Source organism: Diplotaxodon limnothrissa, linkage group LG6, assembly GCF_057381915.1.
Source record: "Diplotaxodon limnothrissa isolate DT_005_m linkage group LG6, D_limnothrissa_male_GT1.1, whole genome shotgun sequence".
Classification (NCBI taxonomy): Eukaryota; Metazoa; Chordata; class Actinopteri; order Cichliformes; family Cichlidae; genus Diplotaxodon; species Diplotaxodon limnothrissa.
This window is the reverse complement of record NC_140601.1, coordinates 40047540-40068555: the sequence shown is the minus strand read 5'-3', so window position 1 is coordinate 40068555 and position 21016 is coordinate 40047540. Positions and strand designations below refer to the sequence as shown.

The following is a 21016-nucleotide window of genomic DNA, read 5'->3' as shown; positions in this document are numbered from 1 at the left end:
TTGTCGTTATAAGTCAAGCACCAGGCGGTGTCAGCCCCACCGTCTATCAATCACTCACATGTCAGGTTGCCACAACAGAGCAGGAGGCTGCAGATAAAGGTGGAGACACGGTGTGAGGTCAAAGAGACACTGTTTTTCATTTCTGGGAGAATGAATACGAAACAGAACAAAGCCCAGATAGGGTTTCTTTTTGGGTTTAGCCTTTCAGAAATATAAAGAAAAGTGTCATTAAAGGCCGTGTCAAACACCCTCTCTGAACATTCATCTTTTACATTTAGATGCTGTGAAAATTCAATTGAAGCTCCTCATCATTAGCCTCTAACACGACATTGAAGATAGGAACAGCATATCCGCATGAAAGGGAGAATAATTTACTGCACAATAAGAACCAAGCAGTTAATCATGGCTAGATTGTTCAGACTAAAGGCACAGTGATTTATCACTTTGACTCATGTCTTCAGGAACTAAAATATTCTACAGTTCTCCAACTTACAAAGTTTACTCTAATGATTCAGTAGTATTTGTATATCCACAGAGTAAGGAGGAATTTTCCAAGAAAACTTAAAAAAATTACCCTTTGGATTATTTGTCTCAGTGCATTTAGAAATGTTCCTCAGACATTTTATACCTGAAGAAAGATGAGTCATTTCTCATAGTTTCAGACTATAGAGCCCAAAGGTAAACTGATCGTACTGTGTTAAAATTGTTGGAATTCATCTTTGAGAGAAATAACATTAAATTTCTAACCTGGTATTAAATTTAACTCATGATTTACTGTACAGTGAAGCAGCAAATCAGTCAAAACGTGGCAAAATTCAACCCAAATTTAGATCAAATCCACTTCAAGGTTATCTTATTGTGCACCTTTGAGCTTCTATTTCCAGTCTATATATAACATGTGACCAGATACTACAATTTCGACATGGACTTATAATAAAGCACATAACAGATAACTGCAGAATGTAACTGTCCGGTTTTGTGAAAGTGTCCACACACAGTGCAACAGATCAGCAATGTTGCCAGGAAGCTTTTTGGTTTTTTCTGTTTTATTAAAGACTGATGGGGCTGCGCACCTCGGCTTCATCCCTCAGGGTGAGACTGTCAGCACTCTCCTCTCCTGTAACATCATCACACATCTGAGGGAGAACTTTCAGTGCAAACAACCTAAAGTGTGGCTTCCTGCCTCCCTGAAGATTCGTCTTCTCGTAACTATATCCTCTTTACCAAAATGAAATTCCAGTTGACAGATGACTAGTTTCAGCTCACACGACCGACACATCGAAAATGGAGGTTGAGCTGGAAGTGGTGCAGAGATGCACTTGATCTTGCAAGTTGCGAGTCGAATTGTAAAACTTTATCGCACCTCATGCAAATCAAAAACATTATTTTAACATCACTGTTAACAAATGTTATACCAGAACTAATGGGAATTAATTTATCCATTTAGTAAAACTGTCTCTAGTTATTTGTCCCACAAAACTAACCACAAGTTTAGTAAAAGCACAGCAGTAGTTTCATACAAGTCTTGTTCCCCAATAATCCTCTAATTTCTCCAAGTCATAGTTCTTCCTGCATATGGAGACACAGAGGGGGTGTGATGTACCCCCACATTTTACTCAGAAACAGACAAACAAGATCTTTCCACCCAGTGATTTGTTGGAGCGGTTCATCAGTGCATGAACCTCGATATCAGGCATGACTCCCTCTCACTGACATTATTCACCAGCAGAAAAGGTCAAAGCATGATGGCAGCAGAGAGAAATGGATTAACTTGTCTATGTGTCTTTCCACATCTTTGAGTCACCCAAAGACCTTTCTCCTGCCGAACCGGTGTCCTGCGAACAGAGCAGTATGCGGCAGGAATCTGCGGTGTGACTCAAACCTTCCAACACGACTGCCTGGGGGAATTTTTTTTACCGTGATGTGGCTGGAATTGATGGCGCTGTTGGGATACGGAAGCAGGCAACAAATATTTGTCGTGTCGTGCAGTGACACAGCTTAAATTCAAAACTCATCAGCAGCTGAAAAAAAAGACCTTAATCCTCTTGTGCCACCGTTTGAAACCTCGACGTCAATGAAATCCTCCTGTAGGTGAAACATTGTGTCATGTGGGGACAGTAGAGCTATTCACATGACCATGTGTGTGTATATAAAACTGTATTTTACCTTTAACTTACTTAAAACTACACAAAGAAATTCTGCCATAACATGGCGACCATGTTTACCCACAGCAACGGTGATGTAATGCATACAAATGATACTGTCCTGCGTTGTTATGCTGAACAACATGTAAGTATGGAAACATGATTATACATCAGGATTTGATCATCATTTAAAACTCTCATTGAAAATTTTGCACACCCTGAAACTTACATGTCTTTTTAATAATAACACCCCCTTTTTTTAAATGCTTGATTTCTGCAACTTTTTCACCTTTATTGGATCATAATGATCAGCTCCTTAAAAATGCACCTGACCACAACCTCAAGAGGTCAGACACAACCTACCATTGTGCTTTTTTATATATATTTTATTACTGGCGGTGGATCCCATACATCACTGTTCTCTATTCTGCTATTAAATGTCAGTCTCTGTATATTTTCTGACTTATCTTTGTACATAGATGTGTAAAAATCAGTATGGTCTTTAAACTAACAATATTTCACATTTGTCCCCAGAGTCAGAAAAGAGCTAAGCAAAAAATAAATAAATATATGTCACCATTCTTTCCTGAAATAAGCAACGGAAAGACATAAAATCAGAACTGGCAACTGTGGGGGAAATTAAGGCCAGTTTAGAGGACTGAGGAAAGATTTATCTTGGTCAGTGTCTTGAAGTTGTTTTTCATATGCTATCGCAAATGATTAGTTAGACTTCAGAGATGGACTCAAATGCAGGAGGCAAAAGAAAAAATAAGGGGCAAGGGGGGGAAAAAAAAACAAGCAGTTGATCGCGCATGAAGAAAATCCACAGAACTTGCACACCTTCACAGAGTACGGAGGACTGGACTATATGCTAACTGAGGGCTGATTGGGGATTAGACACAGCTGTGGAACGAGGTGCACGTGCAGGCAATTGACACAGGTGAAGACCATCAGATAGTGATGGCCAAATGAAGCTTTCCGAAGCACTGAAGCTTGTATTGAAAAACGGTTCATTACTCGAAGCTTTTCAACACAGTCCTCTCCGGTGACATCTGGTGGTGAAAATTTTGAAGAGCAGCTTGAATCTGCAAAATAAAACGGACTGCTCAATTATCACTGCTCACTCAAGAGTGGAGTTCTCTCTGATATTGGGCCACCGTTCCGTTGCTTTGAACATGTAATTGGTTTTGTTTTCTCGATTGGGGGGCTGAAAAAAATGTAATGCGTATTTGCGTAATACATTTTGATCAATAAACTTTCCCTATTTAAACATGCACTATGGTGTGGCCTTTCTTTGCTCATAACTCCTTGATGTTGGTAAATACAATAAGTGAGCAATATATATAATATACATATGATAATGCACAGCACATTATGGAGTATGCCCCTGCTGTGAAGTCCTGCCTCCATCTACTTGTCGTTTAATCACTGGACAGCTGGACAGGTTCATACAAAATATTAGATTAGGCCAATTGTCCTATACATATTTTTGACCTAGGGGTGGGATTGATTGTGAACTGGAAAGGGAAAATGCTTAGGAAGCTGAGTACGGCTGCATCGTCACTGATTTGTAGAATCATTTTGATTCGATACAGGATCCGATTCAATTTGATTGGAATCTGGAAAGTTTTGCCTCAGTCAGAAATATTACAAGTCTGATCATTTAACAGTATATATCCATAATTTCGTATCTATTAAAAGAAAGCTGACACATGTGAGACTTAATTAGAGATGTAAACAGAGAGTTATGAAACCTGCAGCTGCAGAAGCCAGCGAAAAAAAAAGAGGCAAACACAGCGCGGACCCGCCGACACATCAAAATCTGACTCTGACGCGTCGGGTCCGCGCTCTGTGTTCACGTTTGTATGCAGAATCCGTAAACCTGCTCCCAGTTACTGTTTTAGCTGCATGGTGTTTGACGACATGTTGTGAGGTTTAACCTGAGATGCTGGCGTTTCAGGCATAATAACGTTAATTTACAAATCGACACGGGATTTTAATGAATCAATATCACTTTATTCAATTTAGCATGGATTGTAATCAGAAAGGCGATAATCAAAACCCACCCCTAATCAAGAACTTGCAAAGTAAAAACATGATCAATGTAAGGTAGCCCTTTTGTTATTTACAGTTAACAAGAGGATTAGTGTTACTGTGCGCTGGCTGAGTCTGTTTCTTTTCTTAGAAATAGTTTCTCCTGCCCTGGAGAAAATCCACTTGCATGGAACAGAAGAGGCTGTGGAGTGCAGGAACTACACTGCAAGTTGGTAGATATGCAGGTATTCCTGGGTCCTGCAGACTATCACCTAAAAACAATAAACAAAATGATTTTCTAAACTGTGTAGCAATGTCATGTACGTATAGTGTCAAATACATTTTTGTAGTCTTCATCAGCTTTAATTCACATGGAAGTGTTCCTAAAGTCATATGCTGTAATGATATTTCCATTATGAAAACATGATTTTGGACATTTCAAGTTTTTCACTTCGGCAGATAAAATGAATTGAGCAAAATCAACTCAAAATATTCCCACACGCCAGAACGTCCTCTCTTCCTCGCTGGCTCCATATCTGTCAGTGGAATGATCACCTCGTCGCTATCTGTCACCATCAACACACTCCACGAATCCCGTGGATGATTCACTTCCTTATATCTGTTTGAATCAGGTACCGAAGCAGTTACGTGCGTAATGAAGCTTCGGACGTCACTGGTCACGTGACTTTTGCCAAACGAAGCAAGCCTCGACACAGTGCTTCTGAACCAGTGTGTTGTTTTTTTCGACACACGCTCCGGAGCGTCAGCTTCAAGCGGGCCATCACTACCATCAGACAAGGAGGAAGCAAAACCCAAAGCAGCAAACAAGAGGAAACGTATCAAAGTAAAGCAGAAAATGAGCAATCACCATACTGAAACAAGGAGCCCCTCAAAAATCAAAGATTAATAATAATCAGAAATGAATTCATTCATGGGGGAACACAGAGGAAATGACTTAAAGGCTACCGACATAGACATAAAAATGAACACTTAAAAAACACAGGGGGGACTAAGGCATTGTTACAGAGATGAGACAAAAGGAGAAACAAACAGGGAAAAGCTGAGGGAACTAAAAACACAAGAGATAAACTCAGAAAAGGAACTGAAGCTAAATAGAGAACAAGAACTCTAAACGAAGAAGAGTAAAAACATATTCAAATATTACAATGAAACTAAAGCTTACGGTAAAGATGTCAAAACAGGAATCCAGTATATCCTATATATTCAATGTAAAAATCAAAACTCCAAACACAAAGTTATGTTATGTTTGCTGACAAATGTGAAAATGATGCCCAAAGCATGTTAAACTAAAACTAAATTAATGTTTGCAGCTGTGTTTTCATTTCTCTGCCCCCTTCCTAGAACACACCTACTTATCCACCTCTCCATTTGTCCTTCCCCTCTATCTCCTCGTCTCTGATTCCTGGGGTTCAGCGATTGTTCTTGTTATTGCTGAGGAGCATACAGGGGTTTTGTGTCAGTGTGTTTGACGATGAGACGGCTGCGGTGAAAAATGAGGTGGGTGGTGGCAATTTATCAGTACTTGAGCGGCATCCTGCCAGAGGTAGGCAAGGCGGCACAAAATGCGATGCCGAGGGTTTACTGTGTGCGACCATGGTGGAATTAATGCAGTTTCTCCTCCGATGCATCAGACAGACGGGAGGGAGGATAAATAAAAAGAAGAAGAAAAAGACAGAGAGGGGAGGGTCGTTTCTCTATCTGCAGAATTCCACATAAAGCATCGGCTTTTCTCCTTTAGAAACTCCCTCGACATCTTACTCCTCTCCTCTTTCCTCCTCCTCTTCTTATCCCAGGGAGTCAGTCTTTAAGTGCAACGTGTCCTTTTTACTTTCTCCTCTCTTCTGTTTTCTATGCAATTTGTATCTCTGCTGACGTGGAAACTGATGACAGAATGCCGATAGAAATGGGAAATACACAAGGAGAGAAACTCTTTTATAGTCCAATGATGCCAACTCTTCCTCTCGCCTCCTCCCAGCTTTTAGGTTTCAAATCATCTCGTTATTCATCTCCTTCCCCATCATCTCTGCTCACAACCTCCTAAATCTGATCACGCAAACCCCTGGCCATCCTTGCACTGCCCGACCCTTTTGCAATTTGTCTTCTTACTTATCACCCCATCAATGCATAAACACAGAAATGCACACTCATAGTATACACACTCTTCACTGTTACTGTACTATGTCAGCCTCAGGCTAGCTGTGCAACTCTCTCCACTGGGAAGGGTGCAGGAAGGGAAACACACATCAAGGCAACCCAGAGTCAAGCAATAACAAGTAGAGAAGAAACGAGAAAGAAAACATGGATACCAAAAAAATGCCAGAGAGTCATGTTATTAAAAAAATCTTGGCTGAAGGTTGCCCTTCACTAGTTCAAAATTACTAATGACTCCATCTGCTAATATCTCAACACAGAGTAGAATGTGCCAGTGATTGCATCTGACTGCCAGATAAAGGAGGAGTCACAGAGCGGATTAGAGGGAGCTAAATATATACAAAGCACAAATAAATTTTGATGAAGCTGAGCCAGTGAAACTTGAACAAGTGAGTGGGGACTGTGAAATGAAGCCTAATAAGAAAAGGAAACAGGAGAAGTATAGAAGGGAGTCCTCGGGGGATTCAGACAAAAATGGCTTCATCATAATTCCAGCTTCAATTTCAACATTAAATTCAACAGGGAGCATTTTCTGTTTTCTGTTGCATGCACACACAAAACACAGAGACAAAGAAAAAGTGCAAAACAGAAACGGTGAAAGAAACAGCCCAACAAACAGTAATAATGCGGTGACACTACTCTGCACGCCGCGCCGACAGGATGTGACAAAGCATATTTGGATTTGGGGATGTTAGAGATAAAGAGAGATTGTAAATACACGCTGGGCAGCTCATTGGACACTTAAAAACACGATTCCATATATTTGATTATGAACAGAAGAAATATGAAAAATCTGATGGCCAAATGTTTGGATTTGCAGTTATTGTGAACGCCTACAAAACAAGCCTCGAGAACACACTGCACGCTTTAAAATGCAGGTTTAAGGCAGCATTAATCAGTGTTTTTTGCTGCTTGGGGCAGAATCACACAGAGGAGGCTGTAACCCAACCCTACTGCAGCTTTAACAGATGACACTGGTTTTTGACAACTTAGGTTGTTATTTGTGTGTCATGTACTCATCAAAGTGACACGTCTGAGAAAGCATCGAGAACAAAGCAATGAAATCTCACCCAACAGAAGTGAGCACACAATCAGACTGGCTGTTAAAAAGCCAACTGTTCAGCTAGACTATCTATATCACTTTAGTTCGAGGTAGAAAATGAGCACAGCTGAAATGTCAATAAATTTTATTGCACGGGAAAAAACTGTGTTTACGTCTCCGTTTTCTCCAATTTGTATGTTTAGCCTTTTGGTTTGCTGAAAACTTGTTTAACCCTCTGCTCGTGTAAATCAGTGGCTCACAAATGATATCGGCTTACTCACTAACAATCATCTCTAACTGTACTCCTTCACATTAACTTAAATTGTAAATTGATGGTGTGCGTGCAGCAAAGAGAATGAAAATGAGGAACAGATGGACACAGAGAGTAAGAGGAAAAAACTATCATTACAGCTTTGTGCCCCTCATTCACCTGAACATGTTTTATTTACTGTCCCTCAGAAGCAGAGTTGGCGTAAGAAGTGTTTGTTCTACAGTCTGGGTCAGTCTGGGCCGAGCGCCTGACACACCCAGCCGGAGGCTACAGTCCTGCAGGACACACTGAGCCGCGGCGCCCTCTGCACGCAATGATGAAGCAAACTTTGGGATATTGTGTCGACCTGAAATCTAACAATGATACTAAATTTGAACTTAAAGCAAGACTTTTGATCTAAAATAATCTCTCTGTCACAAATGACATGTTTCAAAAGTAAAAAAATCCCTGTTTGATTCAATGGACTCGAGGTTTTTGATGCTACAGTTCAAAGTAACTGAAGTTAGCTAACATTAGGAAACTCCTCTACCTGTGCTACTGTTTTTCAGTCCCTTTAACCTATTGGTAAATGTGGAGTTTATGTACTTATAATGAGTTAACTGTAGTTTTTGCCCACATACAGAGCAGTTTACTCTGCATATTGTTTCATTTCATAATTTTCGTTGCATTTTCTAGGGCTTGTGTAGCCAACAGTAGTGTTTAGCAAGATTTAGTTATTAACAGGCCACCTTAATTGAGACTAGAAACAGAGGAGAGGTTTCTGACACAACTTCAGCCACCCCACGGTCTGCTGTGATAGGACATGACGATGTGAAGCAGTTAAAGTTCCAGTAAAACTTACAGAATCTGCAAAGAGCAGAAAAATGTGAAAAACGACCAGTTGCATGAACATATACATCTGCCACCGCGGCACCATCAAGGATGGGCTGGTCATGTAAGCACATGGTTTAGAGTCAGGCGATGGGGAGTGTCCAGTGAAACAAATCTGGGTGGTTACAGCGCCATAAGGTGTTAAGATGCATCTGAGCAATGGCGCTTTACGTTTTGCACCAGCCATACAAATCCACTTAACTCATTTACATATGCTCTTTAAAATGTTGCACAGGTATTCTTAGCTTTCTAAGAAAAACATTTAGGCCATTTACACTAATATTTTCTGACTTTAATTTGCTGAAGAGAAATGAGAGCTAATTTACTTTGCTAAAGTATTAAGTTCACGTAACGTATCTTTTTTAAGTACGGCACATTAAAAATGAGTACATTTCTACAAAGATATATTTGTGTGAAGAAGCATAAAAAATCTCTCCTAACACGTGCCAGACTCAAAAAAAGATGTTAGCTTAACTCCAATATAACGCAGTCTGGGCACAAACACACATCTTCGCTCATGACGGGCCAGTTAATCAGTCCAAAGTGAGCTGAGACTGAGCGATTGTGTTTAAAAGATGTCAGAATGACAGCCGGTGATGGGCGGTGGTACCTGTGTTTCTGAGGTGGAAGAATAGAAACACCAAATGCCTCTGTAGCTCCGTCCTCCAGTTAATACTCATGCTGAATACTACCAGCAACAAGCTGTGTCCTTGTACTGCTATAAGTTTTTAATGAGTGCGGCTGCTCCCAACAGAGCTCATCGGCCCAACCTTGGCCCGACTAGTTCTCCAACATTATCCTTGACATTTTAGAAATGTTTTTGTAAAGGGCAGTAAAATTTGTCTAACAGCAGGGTGTAGATTGAACTGATCTCACTAACTCAAACTGAATAGTTTGCAGATGGCTTATTGAAAGTTTGTGACAATGCTACAACGGGGCTATCAGAAGATGAAACAACAGAACCTGGACATACTGTAACTCACTAATACTAGCACTCAACCTGTTCAGCCTGTGGCTCATCAGCTTCTTCCCTCTGTCATCTTCTCTCGTATGGAGATGCACATACTTTCCAGCTCAATCTTTCTTCCTAGCCAAAAGTCCTTTTCTCCTTCCTTAGTGTCCAGCCTCACATGCTTCTCCCTCTATCCAGAGGATACAACAAACACATTCATGGCAGTTTCTTTCACCGCATCAGCTGTACTTTCACAGTCATCTGGCAACTCCTTCCTACCACTCAGAGCTTGTCTCAAGTCCTTCCTGGACTCTTGCACAACATTCTTCCGTCTTCAGCTTCCACCATTTAATCCTTAACGTCTGCCTTCACTTGCTTCCTCTTCTTGATTTCCAAATCCATCCTACAGACTGTCATTAAATGTTGCCTAGCTACAGTCTTCCCTTGACACCACCGTGGAGTCTCCTTTTTCAGAATGCACCTTCTGCATAAGATGTAGCCCACCTGTGTGTCACCCTGTGCTCCTCCTGGTTCTTGAATTAATCAAAAGATCAAACTAATCTATATTAATCTTATACTTGGGGACTTGGGGAATCCACATAGTTTATAATTTTTCTGAAACAAGCTATGCTTTCCCTGCTCCCTTTAAACTTTACTTACTAAACTAGTTTTCTCTCTGTCTCGTTTTAATCGACAACATTATTATGGAGCACAAAAAATAAATGCTCACCAGAAACTTCATTAGTTATAGTCTGACCCAATTCTCTGGGTGGTCCAAAGACATGCATGGGGTTAGGTTATCTGGTGATTCTGAATTGGTCATAGGCATGAATGTGAGTGTTAATGGCTGTCTGTCGCTCTGTATTAGCCCTGTGACAGACTGGTAACCTGTCCAAGGTACACTCTGCCTCTCGCCCTATGGCAGCTGGAATAGACTAAATCCAGACTTGGATTTTTACAGTAATTCCCATGTAAAATACACAGCACCAAGTAGACCACTGAGCCCCCTCAGCCCATAGATGAAGGGTTACATAAAACCCTACTGTAAACATAATGGATACTGTTATGATGACTGTCATTTACTTTGTGCTGTGTTTAAATGCAGAACTCAGACGGCAAAACAGCAGAAAGACAAACTGAAGCCGAGGCAGAAGCAAACTGTCATGCAGAGTAAATCACAACAGGTAAGCACATCCAGCATATCTCGCTATCACTCACATTACTGATAAGCTTTTATCGTCTTGCCTTGACTCCTTTCCTTTAAATTTCAAAACTTACATTTAACTACTGATTTTATCTACTGTTCTGATTTTATCTGTTTTGATTTTATATACTGTTTTGTTTGTTTGTTTGTTTGTTTGTTTGTTAATTAGTTAGTTAGTTTATTTGCTTGTTTTAATCAATTTTAAATCATGCTTTTTATTTGTTCTTGTTTCTAATGTCTCTGTAAAGCACTTTGAATCACCTTGTTGTTGAATTGTGCTATACAAATAAACTTGCCTTGCCTTGCCTTTTCTGTCTTACACAGCCATTGATTTGTTTTTCCACACTCTTGCTCTGTCTCTCTCCTTCTGCAGCTCCTGTTGTTTCCCTCCTTTATTGGATCTCCTCGTCTCCTCTCCTGCTGCTCCATCTTTCATGTGTCTCTCCTCTTTCCGACAGACACAGAGACTATTTCTCTTCCTCTGCCACCCAGGGACAGAGTCTTCACAAGGTTAGATATTTTAAATCAGATAGACTAGCACTGCCGGAGTAGTAAGTGTCCAAAACGGGTCAAAATTAGAGAGCTCCTTTAAATGATATTGAACAGAAATACCTCACAAGTCTAAAGCTTCAAACACACTTGGAAAAGAGCTCATAAATCATTGGAGTCACGCAAAAATAAAAAATGATAACGATAAAAAACAAAATTGGATGATGAAATATTTTAGGCTTATGTTTTGATCACATTACGTCTGATCCACCACAAACGGAAAGAGAAGAGAAACAAAACAAAAACAAAACAGAAGAAAATGAATGGATGGATGAACAAACAGTACAAATTATTTAGTTAATTAAAAACTGGCATCAAAAAGAACCTATTATGCTCTTGAAAAATGTGTATTTTTAGCTTTAAACCTTAAACGAGCACTCTTTCAATTGGCTGCCCCTAAAAAAACAAAAGCGATGGAAACCTGCAGATCCTGGAGTAAAAAAGTTTTCAGAAATCGAGCACTGAAATCAGTCTGATGCTCAGACAGACAATAAGGAAAGCATAGTGGATCCACTTAAGTGTTGTGGTAGTGGGGTGTGGTTTGTGGCTCAGCTGTGGGAGGACAGAGGGGGCGGGTGGTTCAGGGTGCACTGCTAGGGGATGCTGCGTGGAACACCTGTTACATAACGTCCAATCAGCCTCCTCTATTCATGCAGTAGCACGTTGGGACCAGGTGGAGGAGCTACAGTGAGGAGGAGAGTTGACGGCAGCTGAAAATTCAGTATCGAGGCACAACGCCCAATCCGAGCACTGTGCAACAAATAAAGAGCACAGCAACTATTGTGTCTGTGTGTGGTGTTAGGAAGGTGGTTCTCACCTGCTCCTATGCAACATCCCTTTTTTCTGATAGAAAAACATTTCAAAGTAGCAATTTCCTACAAAATGTTCAGCATGCATACAAATCATAGTCTTGCTATTCTTTAAATGAAGCGTTTACCTGCCTAAAGTGTGTACTTCAGCTCAAACCACTAAGGTACAGTGCATCTGATCAAATGTGCCTGCAGTGAGTGAGAGAGTGAGAGGGTAAAGCTGGGTTAAGGCCTGGAGGAACCCGCTGTAGCCCTGCCTGCTCAGCACAAAGCCTCTCTCGCTGTCTCAGTCTCTTTGTAGAGAGGGTGATCAAAGTGTGGAGCGCGCTCAGAGGATTCACAAAGTCAGGAAGCTTCTGAGCGGATGAACACGGACATCCCATTATGTTTCCAAGTAGGGTATCAAGGGACGTGAAGGTGCACACATCCTCAAGCGCGTGAGTGTGAGCTCGCTCGAGCATCTGCACTCCAGACCTAAAGGTTTGATTCTGTGCACGATTAAAAATACTCGGGAAAATGAAAGATGATTGCGTTTTCGAAGCATCTGAGTGTGCTAACTGTCTGCAGCTTTGATCCGTAATGAGGAAGGTAGGGTAAGATTCGGCAGCGCTGCCTGTTATTTCAGATGAGAATCAGAGGATCAAAGGCTTTTTCTCTCCTCATCCTTGCCTCTCTCTGACTGCCTGTGTGTCTCTGCTTCACCTGAAGTGTCCTTGGTTCACCTCTGGCCTGTCCACACCCCCCTGAAAATGCAGAGAACCCGTCAAAGGCTCTTCAACATAAACTTGTCCACTCTTCTGTGGCAGGATGGAGTTATTTCCTGTCACAGAAGACAAGCTGTAGGACTGCTGCTTCACAAATACTGTAGATGACCTCTGACCTCCCTGAGGATGAAGGATAAAGCTCAAATATTTTCTTACAGACATCGGCATTTGTGCCGTGCAGTCCATAAATGTTTGGAACAGTTTTACGGGTTCTTTCCTGCCGCTCTCCCTTCAATGCTTGAACTAATAAGCAGTAAGAAAACTGACTCTGAGACAATTTCAGTTTTCTGAAGACAACTCTATCTTCTGTTTATTCATCTACATAATAGATTTGCTTAATTCCGGCAGCAAATTAGATGAGAATGATGAGGCTTTGTACCAACAATCTGGGCTTTACTTTTGGATTTGGGGAATTTCCTTTGAGTCACTGGCTTTAAAGCTTTTTTTAAGACTGTAAATTACTTTAGCGATGAAGTCACTACACATACTTTGGAGTGTGTATGTGTGAGCGTGTACAACAAAGTGTGAGACCCACACGTGTAAGATTTTTACGCTTACCTCATTCTCTGAATCACGTATCTGCAGATGGGAAGTGTATGCGAAGGTATTCTCTGGAGCGACAGTCGGCCTGCGGAGGAGGAGGGGGAAGATGAGGATGAAGTGAGAAAAAATGAGATTCCACATTTAACACAATGTCCCAAACTGTGTTCAGCAGCGGAGCTGCGATCCGAGGTGAGCAGGAACGCCCTTACACCCCGAAGTCATTCCTCAGAAGTTTGAAGTTAAAATTAAGTGCCTTGATGCTGACTTTGTACAAATCTCTTCTGTTTGCTACCAAATCTGGCAAACAAGCTAAATGATACAGCAACTGTTTGCACATACGTTTCTGAGGCAGCATTCTCAAACATCATTAGATTTCAGAAATTTAGTTTTGGGTGAATTAAAATCTCCAATTCTTAAATAGCAGCTCTGACTAAACTAACAGAAGAGACAACACGTGCAATATGATCAAGGGGCCAAAAACTTCCCCAGTTTGTTACTTCGGGACAATCTGATATCTTATATTTAAATATGTAAATGAGACATGATCTATTATCTGACACCACAAAAGCTTTTCTTCATTGTCCTTCAAAGTGCAGGTTTGCCTATGCTTCCTTCCTTTCTTTCTTTTGGAATCAGCTCAGAGTTTGGGTTTAGGATACAAACACTCCCTACTTGGAAAACCAGGCTTGGTTAACGCTTCTATTTTCTGTCATTTACTTGTGTCTACTCTCCTGTACTTTCTGTTTTTTGTTCATGGCCTTTCTTTGCCCCTCTTTTCTGTCTTCTCTTTCCTCTCCCTGCGCCTGGTTCTGCCAGAGGTCTCTTCCTTTTAAACGGGGGTTCTTCCTCGCTTTCATGAACAAGTGCTTGCTCAGATGGGATCAGGAGATCATTGGGGTTTTCTCTTTAATAGAGTCTTTGCTGCTGACATTATAGAATACCTTGAGATGACTGCTAAGGGGAACTGGTGCTACAGAAAGAAAATTGATTTGACCTTGCTGTGGGTCGGGGGGTTGGGGGTGGGGGTGTTCAGTCACTGTTAGTTTAATGTTTTTATAACACTTAAATGTACACACACATGTCCTTGACACATTTTTCTCTAATACTCTGCAGGAAAACATGTTATTTCAGAACAGCCACAGTCTCAATGTGAGACGATACCAAAACAAAATAGGTGAAAATGAGTTTATGAGGTAAGGTTTAACATTCACGTTTTTTCAAGCATCTTGGTATATTCATCAGATTATTGGTTTATTTGTTTTGCACTTGCATAAATTTCTGTCTAAAAAGTGACTTGAACATACCTTTTTTAAATTTGTGTGTTTTGTGGATATACAAATAAATCAATCCCACACTGGAAGAATAGCAGTGTTACCTGACATAACAGCAAAAAGTATAAAAAAATAAAGAAAGAAAGAAAAGATAAAAAAACAAAACAAAAACCTCAGTTTGATAGTTTTTGGTTAATTTGTGACTTCTTTCCAACACATCAAACAGAAGTTACACTCACCAGCGTTTGATCAACGCTTTGATTCAGTGAGGCTGTTTCAGTTCATTACGCCACACTGATGTGAAATACTTGCGGGAAAGCGGTGGAGTGTGGGTGTGTTGAGGGAGACGAGCACTTTTAAATCAAAAGTGAAGCTGCAGTGTGAGACAAACGAAATAAAAAATAAAAGAAATACACTTGACAAAATGTAAATCATTATGTTTCTCCCAGTGCAACATGCTTACCGTAAAGCTGGGATTTTCTTAAGACTGGAAAACTAATAACTGAATCACCTCTATCACTCTGCTGAATACTTCTCATGCTGCCTAAGGCTACACTTAAAGGCATTTTAGCCATCGGCACGCTCATCTAATCTGAATGTGGTGACGTCACTTTTCCAAACTGAACTGTGGATCTGTTGCCCTTTTATGGTGCTCGTTGAAAGACGATCGTTGAAAGTTCTCACAAAGTCGTCCAGCCACTCTGACGGAGCTGTGTGTTCAGACTGTGGTTGGAAAAGAAGGAGCTGATCACATTGATGAACCGGTAACACTACTGATCCACTACTGCTGCACTACTGGGCTCCAGTTTCACCTGCTAGGTTCCTGTAGGACACTCCCACAAAAGACATTCTTTTTCTCAAGTGTTAGATAAAGATAACCCTTTATATGTGAACAGACACGGAGTGTAGCTCATGTTAACAGCTCACAGATGGTTTATTAGCATGGATGTAGGCGGCTTCCAGCTGTGAACAGTGAAGCCAATGAGGAAGCGCTTTAATCCTTTTTCATAAGAACTTAGAACTTAATTTATTGTCATTGTACAGTTGCCTGCACAACTAAATTAGGTAGCAAAACCACAAATATGCAAGAAAGTGACAAATTTCAAAACAACAATATAAAAACACTATATACACAATACACAATATATATATATACACTTTATACGATGTATAAGTTACAATAAAAAAGTATAAGTTACCAAAGAAAAATGGGATTATTGCACATTTGCCAAGATATTGCACAGAATAACTGTATGGGGGTCTGCTCACGCGTACACACCCACATCCACCCACGCTGACATACACACACTCAGGTTACCATAAGTTCAAAGGGGAAGGCCGCAGGTTTGTCAGTGTTCTGGTGCACTGAGAGTTCTGACAGCCCAAAGGTAGAAGCTGTTTTTAGTCTGTTGGTTGGATCTGAACCTTTTTCCAGAGGGCAGGATGTTGAATAGGTGGAGATTAGGATGGAGGTGGTCTTTTAAAATCGCCCTGGATTTGGAGAGACATCTATAACTGTCAATGGAGTCCAGGGAGGGGAGTGGACGGCCGATCACCTTCTTTGCAGTTCTTATGAACTGCCACACATATACTACGCTGAAGAATGGGTAACACCCTGATGGCATTACTTGAGAAAAGTAATTAAATTTACTTCGGAAAGTTTTCTCACAGTCTTCTTACTTTTACAGCATTGAGCCCTCTGATTTTTTCTCTCTCATGCAATCAGCAAGCAAATGAGTTTCAAGGAGCATCCCTAACTTTTATAAACCAAGCATTTCCTGCTCTACGTATGATTATCACACTGCACCTGTTTGATCAACAGAAAACGGCAGTAAAAATGCAGAGAAGAATCAGTTTAAAACTGGTTCGCTCTGGCCACAGCTCTGCCAAGGTGGGAGCTCAAGAGGTGAACAGATGTGCACCGTTGGCTCTCTACAGGGGCTTTCGATACATTCAGGCCACACATATACAAACACTCACACAAGAAGAGCAAAGGCTCTGGTCCAGTGGCCCACGGCAGGTCTTTATCCTCCAACTGCCCCAAAGGCCCTTAAGCCCTGCAGCTATGCCTGCATGCTCTGCTCTGTCTTCCCTTGAAATCCATCCTTCCTTTACCAATTCATCCTCCCTCTACCTGGAATTCACCTCTCATCAAGCCAAATCCTTTGTATCACTGTACTCAAACTTTTTCCTCCAAACCTCAACCTTTCTCCCCCACGCCTCTCTCATGTCCACCCCAGGGCTTCCTCTTATGCTTCTTTCCAACTCTCCTCCAGTTTCTGTCTATGAAGGTCCACAGTCCAGTGACTGCAGCACCAGAATGTCAGACAGCCATATATTAACATTTAGACAGCCTTAGGGCCTGAAGGGGAGCTCCAATTTTAAACAGTCACATCCTCTCAGCACATTCAGAAAAGTTGCACAGTCCGACTGCTACAGCTGGCACCGGTGGAGCTCTGCTGTCAATCTTCACCCATGTTTTATCCTGTCAGCTGTTCGACGTGACTGTTTTACGGCTGTGTAGCCTTCTCGTTCTCTGAGTTTCTCCTCACAGGCATGTCTCTTTTCTCTTCAAATTCCACTAAAGACATCGTGCTGTGATGCTATCATTATCAAGTCAATGAGATGCTGCTCCACAGAGAATCTGGTTTTTAAAGCAGAACAAATGAGGAGATTCATGCTTGGACTATGAAGTTATTTACTTCGATTAATCTGTCAGGTTGTGTTATTTTTTTTTAATTGAGCCATAAAATGTCTAAACAAAAAATACACAACCCATTTAACCCATTTGGCAAAGCAAACTGAAATATGTTCAATTTTCAAAGAAAGAAAGATTAATCATTTGAGTCTCTGTCAGACTGCCAAACAGCTGGTTTACCATCTTAGTCCAAAATAAACTATTGTGAATTGTATGCTTGAAAAACTGTGTTGATCCCCTAATTGAGCTAAATGGAGATAATGAACGGAGGAACTAAAAAAGTATTATATCTGCTATCTACCAGAAACCCTGCATGAGAATAGTTTAATGTTTGCACATAAATTAAGCTTTACCGTGCACGACAGCCCTACAGATGATCGTGCAGAGACACGCTGTGTCGTAGAAAACATACTTTCTAACCAGGAGCGTGGGTTTCATGTTGAATCGCATTTGTCTGCATTTTTGTTAAACATTTGCAACTTCTAGAATCATTCGATCACATACATTTAAAGCACCTAAACACTAAACAATACCACAACATGTGTAAAGGTAAAGCAGCGGTCATAGTGTGTGTCATGTCAATTACAGACTGTATGTAAAAGATGGGCTTAGCTATCGCTGGACCACAGCGCCACCCACTGCCTTCTGGATTCTGCATTTTGACGACTTGTCCTTATCATTTTTGTACTGGTTAACACATTTGCCTCATATGCGTAAGATCAAAACCAGGAAGAGACAGAAACCCAGTTGCAGGATAAATGGGAGGTTGTGTCAGGAAGGGCATCCCCAAAATCTGTGCCAAATTAAGCATGTGGATCAATCTGTTGTGGGGAAAGTATCTTTTTATCATTGTTGGTCACTGTCGTGTTTTCGTTTGTTTGTCTGTTTTTTTGGGTGGTGTTTAGAGCCAGAAGTGCCCATATTTAATGTGCAGTGAAAAAGCATCATTACTTGCATAAATACACTTTGTAAGTGAAATGCAGAGGCGTGTATCTGCTAATTAGTCTGTGAAGGTTCTCAGTCATCCAGGTCATCGTAGTCAAAGGAGCTTGCAAAGAAAAGCGAGAAGCTTCTTCTCGGATGAGAGGTGAAACGTCTTCAAGTAACTTAAAGAAGTCCAGACGCTTTTCTTTGCAAGCTCCTTTGACTATCTGCTAATTAGTTGTAAGTAACAAACTAATAAAATACTAGAATTTCATTTACTAAACTGGAGCACCACCAAACGCCAAACAAGCAGTTTTGTTTGTTAGATAATTCGATATAAAATGTTCCAAAAGGTCAAGTTTCGTGATGTGATTTAGGGAAGGTGAGGCATCGCAAACAGCGATCTGCTGAGGTAGCCTGTGCAGCACACCTGTCAATCAAAGCAGCCACGCCCCTAACAACAAGACCTAGCAGCATCCAAAGAGATTGGTTTTGTACCCCCCCCCCCCGGACACGTTTTTCTGTGTATTTTTCCATGAAGTTCTTGGAAAACATTTTGGATACTGGACTCCATGAATACTTTCACTATTACAGCATTATCATGTGAGGTCTATGCTGCCCCTTCAGGATGTGCCAAAAAGTCCCTCGATGATTCCTGACATCCACAGGATGCAGTGAAGCCTCGAGCATTTTATGTACTCAAATATTTTAGTGTTGCCTACAAATTCAAAACTGGCCTTTAAATAATATGTAAATGTGTTGCTTTATTCAGCAGATTTTACACTTAGCTTAATGATAGATTCTTGATCTCAATGGAACTAATGAAGACAAATAATGATTACATTTATAAAACCAAAGCCTGGCTTGTAATGACTTCTAAATTTATTCCAGAAACTGCCTAAAACCCAAAAGTCAGCACATGCACGAAAACAAGTAGAAGTAAAGGGAAATCCATGTGAGCAAAAGCAGGCACTGAAAGTTTCAGAGTTTTTCCTTTCCCCACAAATTACTCAACACTCCAACTTTGTGTAACTTTCGAAGACAGAGAAAAGTGAGACATATTATTATTCAGCGCTGGGACAGCAGGGCACAGACAGGGTGGAGCACGGTGATGATGTGAAGTCCCTGTAAGTACGACTCTTCTTAGTTAGCGAGTCTCAGCGGTCTCACAGAGTCTGGTTCTTTTCTGTCTGCATCGTTTGTGAGGACCGACATGCACGGGTGTGCTGGCATAGTCATGTGTGTACGTGCATGCACGCGTATGGGTGTATTTGTGTTACTGTTGAGGTGACAACAACCAAAAACACACTAGCTCTGCAGGCCTGAATTATTCAGAGAGTGGAGACAGAGCTGCGGGTGGCGGGGGGTGGAGGTAGATGGATGGATGAGAGGTGGTGGCGGGAGAAGAAAAAAAACAAGTACAGCAAAGACGAACAAAGTCAAGAAGAGCAAGAAGCGAGAAAGCTGAGAAAGTGGGCACTCGTCAAAAGCACAAAACACACATGCCATAAACATATTTTGTTGCAGTCGGCAGAGGGTCTAGAATAAATTCATGCATCTGTAGACTGAAGGTCTTAAAAAACAAAATATAAAGCTATATCTCTGTACTTCTTACACAAAATCTTTCTGGGTTTCAATAACTGCACACAAACCATGCATCAGCAATATCTCTCAAACACATGCATACCTCCTCCTTCTCTTCCTCCATCTCTTTTATTCTATGCATGCAGGCTCCCCATTGCCAATCACTCACATTGAAATTCCATCTGTTTTTGCAATCTGGGAGCACAGCTGTCAAACGTTTCTGTCTCCCTGGCCGACGCGGGGGGATATATCAGAACCCAAAAGGGAAACTGGAGCGTGGAGTCACATATAGCGCCTCTTAGCATGGGAAATGCGTGCATCTTACATCCAAAGAGGAGTATAGGACTGCCAGGGAAGATGTTATTAGCATTGCTGACTCTGCAGGAAGGCTGTTCAGATGTAGTGTAAATAAAATTATATTGTATGAGAAAAAGAAAAAGAAATAATACAAACTTTATGATGCCTTTTAAGAATGTTATTTGTGTTAACTAAGTTTTACAGAAGCACACAGCAAGTCAGATGTAACATCTGTAGGAGGAGCAGGAACATAATTAGCTACGTGTGTTTTGTAAAGCATCCTGGAAAGGAGAGGTCTGGAAACTCGCTGTTACTGTACATCTCAGCCAAATCCACAGAATCCTGTTACCAGTGGATGTCTTCCCATTAGTGTGTGGAGGAGGAAAGTCTGCATAATAATGGATTTCAATCCCTCAAGTAGGCTTTGTTTTCCTTTTTTTCAAAATTTCTGCCTAAAAATCATCCTCCGAATCTGTCAGTTATGGCTACACAACCATACGGCCAAAATGAAAGATACGGGGCTGGATAACCTTGGATAATGTTGGAAGTCTCGCCACAGTGGGATTTGAAGTAGTCCAACAATCACTTTTTCAAGAAAACAACATATACCATTGCTTCAGTGATGTGTTTGAAAAATTCAATGCAGCTCCACCAAATTAGATGCAATAGAGGCAAAGCACCACCATCACCACCAGCTGAAGTGATGACAGCTTGATATCTTACAGTACTTGATCTATTCTCTCAGTGAATACTTGAACACGTGATAAGATTAAGATTTCAAACATCACAATGTTCATTTACAATTTCAGAATAAGGCAAAGTTTGCTCATTGGCTAACAGCTTGTGATTAACACATTTTATAGTTGTAATACCACTAGTCTGTATTAC

At 40.9% G+C, this 21016-nt stretch overlaps 1 protein-coding gene across 1 annotated transcript in view; it reads right to left on the bottom strand.

Annotated features, from left to right (window-relative positions):
- Nucleotides 1–21016, bottom strand: part of LOC146631215 (endonuclease V-like) — a 69872-nt gene that overhangs the window by 23392 nt on the left and 25464 nt on the right. Inside the window, exon 10 of the mRNA XM_085356437.1 lies at nt 13370–13439. Within this exon, the coding sequence (XP_085212563.1) occupies nt 13383–13439 (57 nt within the window). The 3' untranslated portion in view covers nt 13370–13382. The remainder of the gene's footprint in view (nt 1–13369; nt 13440–21016) is intronic.